The sequence below is a fragment of the Gavia stellata genome, chromosome 4 (genome assembly GCF_030936135.1).
Source record: "Gavia stellata isolate bGavSte3 chromosome 4, bGavSte3.hap2, whole genome shotgun sequence".
NCBI classification, from domain to species: Eukaryota; Metazoa; Chordata; class Aves; order Gaviiformes; family Gaviidae; genus Gavia; species Gavia stellata.
The window spans coordinates 50,451,323-50,461,626 of NC_082597.1; the positions used below are offsets into that span (position 1 = coordinate 50,451,323).

At 46.6% G+C, this 10,304-nt stretch overlaps 1 protein-coding gene across 2 annotated transcripts; it reads right to left on the reverse strand.

Moving 5' to 3' along the window:
* Positions 1-4,667: 4,667 nt before the first annotated feature.
* Positions 4,668-9,760, reverse strand: BTG1 (BTG anti-proliferation factor 1). 2 transcript variants are annotated; one of them, XM_059816764.1, is made up of 3 exons: positions 9,742-9,760; positions 6,618-6,743; positions 4,668-5,429 (listed from the first exon to the last, which is right to left on the reverse strand). In XM_059816764.1, the coding sequence occupies exons 1-3, from the start codon at positions 9,758-9,760 to the stop codon at positions 5,065-5,067; spliced, it is 510 nt and encodes a 169-aa protein (XP_059672747.1). In that variant the 3' UTR covers positions 4,668-5,064. The 2 variants fall into 2 exon arrangements, with proteins under 2 accessions (XP_059672747.1, XP_059672746.1); XM_059816763.1 differs by lacking the exon at positions 9,742-9,760 and having other exon boundaries at positions 6,618-6,793.
* Between the last annotated feature and the right edge of the window lie 544 nt (positions 9,761-10,304).

Consider the following 10,304-nt stretch of genomic DNA (forward strand, 5'->3'; position numbering starts at 1 on the left):
TCCCAGCAGCTGGGAGGAAACGTTCTTCTTGTTTAGGAAAAAATATCAAATGGTTAGGAAATAAGGAGTTAGGAAAAGCTGTATACAAGGTTCACGCTTGAGAAACACAAGGGCACAGAAGGCTTAGCCACTAAGAAAATTCCACTGGACATTAAGTTACAATAATTTAGATCTGTTCATTTATGGCAAGTCAGCCATTTTACTGTTGACCTACTTTGTATCAGCAATAATTTGTCACAGTGCATTCTCCAACTGCTACTGAAAGAAAGGTTGAAACCATACATTAAGAGCATAGTGTCAAAGCAACTGATGTTAATTACACCCTGCAATTCCTATGGTTGATGAAATTGTCACTGCTAACCATTAATACAGCATTTACTGTCTAAGCCCAGCTTGCTCTACCAACCCTTGAAAGCCACTGAATTAGCATCCTGCTTCACAATGTTCACTTTATGCCACATTGGAATGTAAATCTGAAACATGTAAAAATAACCTCTGCTATTACACCAAGAATGTGTAAATATACATTCCTTTTTAGGAGAGCTGTTTATCTCCAGTCTATACATGTTTCACTCTTTAAACTAAAATCAGCTTTAATGTTCTTCAGTCAAGTGGCAGCTTTTGCCAATATAAACTATTTTCCCTAAAAATTATGGCATCAAGTAGAGGAAACTTTGGAAAATATAGAGTGCTACTTGATTTATGGAAATTCAGAAATAAGCTTTACTTAGATACACAAGAAAGAAAAGCAGCAATGTTCTTCATTTTATTCATTGCTAACCTGTACAATAACAAGAGATCATATTCTCTCAGCATAAGTAAGCAAGGTTAATTAGAAGGACACCTTATGCGGATTTAGTATTCTTGTTCAGTGACATCTGCCTAATTTGGTGACAGAAATGTTTACAAGCATCAGCACAAACCAACCACTCCAGGAGCATTAACTGGATTCTTTATGGTTTGCACATCAGTAAACTTTTGTAAGGTCCTACTGCTGCAGTACAGTTCCCCTGCTTCAAAATCATCTCTCAAACTACTCTTTTATCCATTTAAATTGAAGGCAGTCAAGAGCATACAGGCTTAACAACATTTAGCCTTCAGAATTGTCATCGCTAGCAATTACACAAGACAGCACTACTTGATCTTCTGATCCAAGACGACTCTTTTTAGTGATGAATAGGAGACTTTTTTATCCTATGGACTGATTCAATATGAGATACAAGAGTAGAAGCTGATGATGGTATTTTCACATCAGAAGAGTGCTTCACGCAGGTTGTCTCCAAATTCTCATGTAGACAGATAGAACAAACCAATAACAAGAAAATCCCATGGCACGATGGGGCCTGTCATACAAATCTACCAGAAAATCTTTGCAGAGTCAGCAGAAAAGTAGAAAACTAAAATCAGCATTACTAGTAAATGAATGAAAGCCCTCACATCTCTATCCAGACCTAAGAATGACCCTGAGATCTACAGGAAGAAAAAGATCATGGTCCGAATGACTGCTTAAGCCAGCTGTACATCTCCAGAATAAGCAGGAAAAAAACACACAACTACAAAGAGAACAGAATAACAGAGATTCTTACAGGATACATATAATACCACTCTCTATAGGAGGAGCATCATTACTGAACATGAAACACAAAAGTAAACTCGAGTGCATTGGATCTGATACCACACATAGCACAGAGGGGGAACATGCTGTGAGAAAAAGAAACATTTGCTCACCTGGCATAAACCAGAAGGCAATTGTACACTTTATAAAGACATCACTGAATGGTCAACGAGTCTTAGCAGACTAGTCCGTCAGCCTAAGAGGAGCTGTAACATTAAAGCTGCGTACAGCTGAGCCTGCCCTCAGAACACCAACAGAACAACAGGATTATTCAGTGCTTCACAAGGAAAGTCCAACTAATTTAACTAACATGCACTGAGCAAGCAGGTCTTGAATGCACGCTCTCTTCTTTAATATTTGTGTTAAAATAAAAGCCTTGCTGGTTTCATAATGGCACCTTAAATGAAATTCAAAAGTGACAAGCATTTAGCCTAGTGCACTGTTTGTTCTACCTGCACCAAAACACAGGATTGGCCACAGCCTCCTCTTACAGACATACTCCATTTCTCTCAGGAGTCCCTCCTATGCCCTGCTGCCACAGTATGCTAAGTACTTTCAAAATCAGACAAGGGCACATTGTGTGCACATTGGGGTATATTTAAATTCCACCTGGAAGAAATCCCAACAACTCTGAGGACACAGGTTGTACCAATTACTAGTTACAGCTGCAGTTAAAAATTATGCCATGAATGAAAGCACCCTACCATAAAAGGACTAAAATATTAACCATCTAAAGGAGCAGGCTCATTCTTGGTTCAGTGTCGCATGCCAGCCTCACAGATGGAATACTTCCTGCCTTGCAAAGCCATGCTGAACTTACCAAAATGAAAGTACCGACAGCTGATGCTTTCATAATTTGCATAGCCCATGTCAAAGACCAACTGTACAGCTATCCTTTCTGATGCTCTTCTTACCGTGCAGCAAAGACTATAGGCAGCACCACAATATACCAAGCACAGCTCAGTCAGCAGCAAGCTTCATGAAGTTTAATATGGCTTTACAGGAAGCCAAGCTCAATGTTTTTTTTTTCCTATTTGGATGTACCTATGCTGTCTTCAGACATGTAACACAAAAGAAACGTCTCCCAGTATTCCTGCTTGAATAAATCTCTTGCTTAACAACTTAAAAGCATCATCTTAAAAGTAGTAGAATTTTTAAGGTATTAAGATGTGAAGCTAAACTTTGACCCTACTCATGAGTAACACCTGTACTTCAGAGCAAGCTCATTCTGAAGCTTTGGTAATAGATTTATTATTGCCAGATCCAGATACTGAGGAAGCTCTTTAAAGCTCACTGCTTCAGGAGCACTTCCACCAGTGGAAAGTCATAGTACTGGAGAAGCCCTAGCAATACTTTAAAGTGCTGAATATACATATGCAGACCACAGTATTTGTAAAGCTGAACTTTCAAAAAAACAGTGGGTAAGAAATTGGTAAAAAAAAGCTAGACAGTTCAGTCTTCTGTTTTGCTTATATATAATCAGTTATATTACAGATCAGAAGACAAAGATTTGAGCTGGAGATACAACACACTACTATCACCACATTGTAAAGGCTCATAGTTGAACAGGAGCTGCCACAATGCAAGTCTGAAGCTCAGTTCTAGCTATAGCTAGCAAGTTTAGTTGGCAAGTAATGATTGTTTTCTTTTCCTTCAGAGCAACAGCAGCAGTTCTCATAACTGAAGTGACCAAGTTGGGTAGGCCTTTTATTAAACACTCACAGAACAAAGTACACAGGAGATAAGGAACAGAAAGTTCTTGAGTTTTACTCCAGCACTTTAACAAGTGTAAATAAAGTGGTAAGGAATTTCTCTCAAGTGTAACTAACCACTGTGCTGTATACAAATGACATTAGTGTGGTGCTTAAGTGAATCACATCTCCACATCATTCATTAACTTTGAATACACATATAAGTATGGGTTCCTCACTTGGCCTCAACCAACCTTTTAAGTTTGGGAAAAAAGATCTACATACCTTTTGTTGAATCCCATCTTAATGATTTCTAAAGTGAAAGTCTTGCATCTGAAGAAAGCAAAAGGCGAGCAACCTTTCTGTAGAGTGGTTAACCTGCTCTTAAGGCTAAGGGACACTTGTCCCAGAAACTCTTATTGAGCAGGGAATCCATCAGGGAAGAACTGAGAACTTGTGAGCAAGTAGGTCAAAATGGACATTTAGGTTTGCTATATCCTTCATCAGGAAGCCAAGTAAACTTTAATCCTCTGGATTTATTCAAGTCATCTTTGATGGATGTTATTTCTGTACCTTTTCCTCATATCCTGGAATTATTTGCCCTGGAGTTATTTCCACATTGACTGATTTTAAAAGGTTTAAAGTGGCATTTACATCATTGTGTTTCCCTCAACTTCCCACGCATTTATATACGAGGTCTTCATTAATCCACGTCTGGACCAAGTGTTCCCTAGCATCAGGGTGCCATTGATGTTCTTAAGCCTTTATAGTACCTATTTCATTTCTACTGTGAGACAAAAATAGTTTAACTGATCCTATGTAATCACGACAAGAGATTAATTAAAATGCCAAGATAGGAAACAATTTATTATAGAGAGAAGAAAAATTTCTCATCCAAAATATAGAAATCTGTACAACTTTGCCACAATCAATATACATGAACTGTACAAATTTACACCAGTTCATAATTTACCAAATAAAAGATGACTAACAAAGTTCACAAAATAGATGGTGGTTTGTGGAAAAGACTTTTACCCAATTAAGAACAAGGAAATTACAAACCAGACCTCCACTTTCTAAAAATAAGAAGTTTACTCAGTCTTAGAAAACTACAAGCTAGCAAATGTACAGATAGCTGGCTGGTGCTAACACCACAGTTCAGACAGTGTCTTTATATGGTCTTTTTAAAGCCTGTTGCCATGGCAGATTCTGATCACTTGCTACTTTTGAGGCCAATGTAAAGATCTGACCATTTCCCCAGGTCATACTTACTAGTTTCTTATGTACATTTATACATATTTGTAAGTGCTAGGTAAAAGTCTGAAAAATAAAATTTCCAGTACTATCGTGTTCATAACAAGTCTTGTTACTGAGCTGCCAAAAATGCTAACAATTAATAAATGTAATAGTGCAAATTTACTCTGCAAGACCTACTGCAGAGCATCACTTTATAAATACAGATTGGGGTTGAAAATTGGTGTAGAAATTAAGTAAGATGTCTTGGAGAAACTGACCCTTCCTAGATCTTCTTCACTCCCTAGCAAGTTGCAATCATTTTGACTCACAGGCTATTAAATCACTGAAAGGTACTGTCCAAACTATGGCACTGTCACTTTAAAGTATACCACTCTAACGTGTGCCAGATCTTCACAGCTGTGACATGGTTTAAATTCCATAATCCATCCCCAGAGGTGCCCACCCAAAGTAAAAACCAAATTTATCCATCCATTTTAAGGTGATCCATCCACAGACTATATCTTAACCTGATACAGTCATCATATTGTAGCTTTTGGAAGGGCTAGTTCTGCCCAAGAGAAGTTCCTCCTTACAGCTTATTCTGCTGTCTACCATTTGCATGTTGGTGTTATTTTGGCTACCTCCTGCTGGTGCAGCTTCGTACAGCACACAGATTGAGCCATCCTCTCCAATACGATAGGACACTTCGTACGGGTCAACCCATAGAGTGAGTTCACTTGGAAGAAGCTGGAACAGTTCCTGACTGCTCAATCCAATCCGCTGTGCTGCCTGTCCAATGAGAGGATCCATTTTATGGTTGATCCGGATACATCGGTAACCTGATCCCTTGCACGGCTTTTCTGGGAACCAGTGGTGTTTATAATGTTCTATAAAATAAAAAAAAGATTATCCTCCTTAACTCTGTATTCAAAAAACTGTACAGTGAACATTGTTCTCTCGTAAATTTCACACCTCAAGATGTTGAAATGCTTATTTCAGAGTAAGTGACCTGAAAAATCATTACAGCCTTTATTTTTGCTGATTATTTACATAAGCCCAGCGTCCCTTGGGAAGTACTCATGTACAAAGTTATGTTTCATGCTACCATAGACAGAGAACAATGTTTGCCATCTGAAAGGGTGAAAGGCAACTTCCTGGCATTCATAGAAACAAATATTTAAAAGGTGATTACATACATAGCAGAAAAACGCAAGGGCTTCAAAACTCCACGGACCAAGAAGGAAAAAAGCACCTTTCCAGCAGCCTCCTGAGATCACACCCATGCTTAGTTCCTCACATCCTAAGAGCACCCAAAAATAGCCAGGGAAGGAGCTGGGCAGCATTTACCGACTGACTCGAGCTGTATTTCACCACTGCTCTTCCCAGCCAGTTTTCCAGGGGAAGATACCAATGACTTCACTTACCTCCGGAGTTTTATCCCACCCAAAAACCTATCGGTCTGAGGCTACTTGTAGCGGCTATCAAGCACGCTGGGACACAGGCTCGGGATTACAAAACCCACAGGGCAGCGAAGAAACCCGCGGCATTTGATCGTGACCGGGGTTGCCGGGCGGCTATGAGATGTTTCCAGAAGAAAGGGGAACCGAGACAAATAAACTCGACAAATACAGCAACTTCAGAGCGTTTTTCCTCCTGGAAACCGGGCGGTTCGAGCCCTTGGAGCAGAGCCCAGGTGCCGGCTGCTCCGAAAGCTTTGTCCACGGAGCCAAGGGGGGGCCGCCTGCGCGACGCCCGAGCCCCTTTTGTTTACCGCCCGCTCCTGCCGCCCCCACCCGCCGGGGGCCTGCTCGGCACGGCGGGTCCCCGGCAGGGGCAAGCCACGGCCGCGGAGCCCCGCTCGCCCCCCGGACCTGCCCCCGCGGCCGCTCCAGCCCCTCGGGGGGCCGCTCTTCCCCTGCCGCCCTCTCCGGCCGGCCGCGGGGCGCGGCGCTGCCGCGGCCGGAGGTGCCGCCCGCACCCCCGCCGGCCCGGGCAGGCGGCCCTGCGGCGGAGGGGGCAGCGCGGCTCCCCGCCGGAGGGGGGAGCGGCTCGCGCCGCGCCCGCGCCGCCCTCACCTGCCAGCAGCTCCTGCAGGCTCTGGCTGAAGGTCTGCAGCTGCCGCTCGTTCATCAGCCCCTTGGTCCGCAGGAACTTGGAAATGAAGCCCACGGCCGCGGCGATCTCGCGTATCATGCTGGCCCGGGTGTACAGGGCGGGATGCATGGAGGCGGCGGCGGGCGGCAGCCAGCTCTCCGGGGCGGCCGGCGCTGGGACGGGACGGGGCGCGGGCGAGCGGAGCGGAGCGGGACGGGACGGGCGTGGGGGCGGCGCGGCTCTAACTGGGAGAGGAGCGGGCGGCGGAGCCCAGATCACATCCCGGGGGCGGCAGCCTCCGCCTCCTCTTCCTGCGGCAGGGGGGCGGCGGCACCAGCGGCGGCCGCGGCAGCGCACCCCGCATCTCCTGCTGCGAGGGGCGAAGGGAGCTGCCCGCCGCCCGCCGCCTCTTATAGCCGCCGACGGGCGGAAGTGGCGTCGGGGCGCCGGGGGCGCGCCGCCGCCAATCGAGCGATCGCACCATTGTGACAGCGGGCGGCGGGGCGGGGCCGGCGAACGGGGGGTGACGTAATCGGTTGTAAACAAATAGAGCCGGGGCGCGCGGAGGTGCGCGGGGACGTGCGGAGTTGGGCGTAAGGAAGGGGCAGTGCGCCGCGCAAGCGCCTCCGCGTGCGCGGGGGAGCGCGCCTGCGCTGTGGGGGCGGGGGATTCCCGCCCGAGGAGCTCAGTGGGCAGCGGCAGCGCTGCGCGGAGGGGAGCGGGGAGGGCGCCTGTGCGGCGCGTCCCCGCGCGGGTCCTGCCCGAGGGGGAGCGGCGCCCGCGATCCCCGCACCGGCGCGGGCAGGGTGGAAGTGAGCGGCGCAGAAGCCGGGCTGCCTGCGCGGGGCGCGTAACCGGGCGAGACTGCCATGTTCCGCGGCTGCGTAGGAGCGCTGCGGTTTGGGGGCCGAGCGGCGGCCGTGCGCTGTATCTGGGGAGAGCAGAGCCACGTCAGCGGCGGGGGGGGGGCGCCCGCCCCGGCGCGGGGGGAAGCGAGAGGGCGCAGGCGGGTGAACTTCCTCCGCTCTCGGTGCGCCTTACCCCGCGTCGGCTCAGCAGCCAGCGGCTGGTCTGTGTGTGCGCGGGTGCGCGCTTGTACCCCTCTCCCCACCTCCCCACGTAAAGCCGGCTGCAGCGGGGGTGCTCAAAGAGCAGTACTTCTCTGTCCTCGTGGCCACCGGAGGTGACGTGGCTTTCGCCTTCTCTCGGAGCCCCGGAGGTGCCCCAGGGGGACCGCTCCTGCACCCAGCACCCCCGGGGGTCCCGAGCAGGGCTTTGCCCTCACGTTGGTTTACCATGGCCTTAAGGCCGCGTTCACATCGGGGTCTCCAGGCAGGGTCCTGCACGCAGAGTGAAAGCCCTGCCTCTGGGCAGCCGGGGGAACACCAAGCCCATGGGTGCAAGCAAAGGAAAGGGCACGCTGCTCAGCAGGGGAGTATCTTCTCACAGGCCACTGGCCAAACCTCAAACCTGGTTCTTTCAGGACACCCCAGAAATACAACTTTTAGTCTTCCACGCACCTCATGCACGCTGCTCAACAGCATATTCTCCCTTGGGACTGTACAATTATCCCAGCTTTTCTATCACATGCTTTGGAAGGGGAAAAACCCTGAGTGGACGGGAGGACTGATGTATATAACTTGGCTAGCGATGGCCAAGAAGAGTGTAAAGCCTCAAGCCTCCCAAAGCCATGTGTCTCCCTTTTTGCAAAACCAAATGGGAGATGAAAGAAGCAGCAAAAGTCCTTTTTTTTCCCCTCTTTTTTTGTTAAAAATGCAAAGTGTAGCTTCTTTGATAGAAAACTCATTCTTCCCCTAGGGTATATGCCCTACCCCTATGCAAAGCTGCAGAGGAAATACAGCCTGATATTTACATGTGCTGTTGTTCCAGTCAAAGATCAGAAATCAGGGCATTAAAGGCACAGTATCAACACACAATTAAATCCTAAGATTTCTTTTTCAGTAAAAAAAAAATTTAGTAATGAAATATATAAAAATACATGTGTGATATAATTTGAATAAAAGATGAAAGTACACTATTTTTGCTTGTCTGGTGTTAAAGATGTACCTGAATAGTGCTTTTGGTCTTTCCTCTGCACTCAGGGTCTATTCTATCTCAGACTCTCAGCCTCAAGGGACTGTCTTTGACTCGGTACACAAGGGAGATCTGCAAAACACCTTCAAAAGATAATCCTGAGAGCTTAAACTCACAGCTTTACTCTGTACTAAAAATGTTGGTGTGGGTTTTAGAGCACAGTCTCATCTGTTTCCCCCCCACTAACCTGAATATTACATTAGTGATCATGAGCTGTCCCTCTGTCCTGTGAGAAGGGAGGAGCTGCCAACCTGGCCCATCCTCTTGCTGCTCGATAGGTGCCTGCTGTCCTTTCTTCTTACTGCTTCTGCAGCATATGTGAGGTAGATCCAGAGCTGCCATTTCTGCTCAGTTCATAGGTTGGAATTTGCTGTTCTCTTTCAAACCTCGAAGTGGCAGATGCTTCTCTCCCTCTTCACAACAAGGTCCATCATCCTACTGGAAAATATCACTTCTCTTGTGCAAAATCAACGTTATTCTCAGAGCACTGCAATTACACCAAAAAAACTGCTGGAAATACTTCAATAAAAGAACGTATAATGTTTGCCTGCTTTGCTTGGGCCTAAGCTTTTTCTGAGCGAGTTTCTCATCTCTCCTACTTAGTTCCAGCCAGAATCAAATGCTCAGAAGGAGTTTTAGAAACTCCCAAGTAGATAAGTGGTCTTACATAGTAGCACCCCAAAGCACAAGGTTTAAAAAGCTCTCCTCAGCTTGCTGCAGCAGTAACTGTTATGGACAGCAAGGCTGTTGAATTATCCCCCTTGAATTGCACTTCTAAGAACATAATGTGGCAGCATGCACCTCATGCCACACTCTGCGAGAGGGGAAGAAATTTAAAAGATTTTTTTATTTTTTTTTTTTTTTAAAAAGCTTACTAGAACATCAAAGGGTTTCCCTCAAATCTCCTGCAAAGTCAATAAATTCAGAGTGCTTTAGCAATCAAGAAGTTTTGATAGTTTCTATTGCTTCCAAACAGTTACAGCATGTATAAAGAGGGTCTTGTCTATGCAAAGGGTAAGTGGCTGTGCATACAGATTCAGTCTACCAGTGAGGAATGAACTACCTCGGTGTTCTTACTGTGCAGCCAGCAAGCAGTTCAAGTGTAACTTTGAGGCCAAAGCTCTGCGAGATGCCTGTCAGCCAAACCTCATCCCTAGTTGTGGGAGGGAACAAGGTAACAGGAGCTGCTGATGCAGAGAGCCATCTTGTTTTCCCAGTCTAGGCAAGTCCGCCTCCATCTCAGTGCTACGGAGGGATACCAAAGGAGCTGCTGCCATTTCCTGCCAGTGAAATGCTCCCAAAGATCCTCATCTTTAAAGTATGCAGGCTCTTAGCAATGATGAAGACTTTGGCATACAGCTCTCGGGATCAGGGAAAGTCAACTTTCCTTGCTAGGACTTCAGCAGAGAACATCAGAGAAACTGGCCGTACCTTAGCCTGTTGCTGGTTTGTACCTTAGCTTCCCGCCAGTATGCCAGCGTGTTTCACTGATCTACTATTTTGCTCTGAACTTCTTTGGCACCTGTACATTTTGGGATATGTGAAGTGGTTCTTACTTTCTCTGGCCAGGTCCC

Coding starts and splice junctions, on each gene's coding strand:
- BTG1 (XM_059816763.1), bottom strand. CDS start 6,765: ATGCATCCCGCCCTGTACACCCGGGCCAGCATGATACGCGAGATCGCC. Junction 5,430..6,617: donor CCTGCAGGAGCTGCTGGCAG/GTGAGGGCGGCG, acceptor TTTATTTTATAG/AACATTATAAACACCACTGG.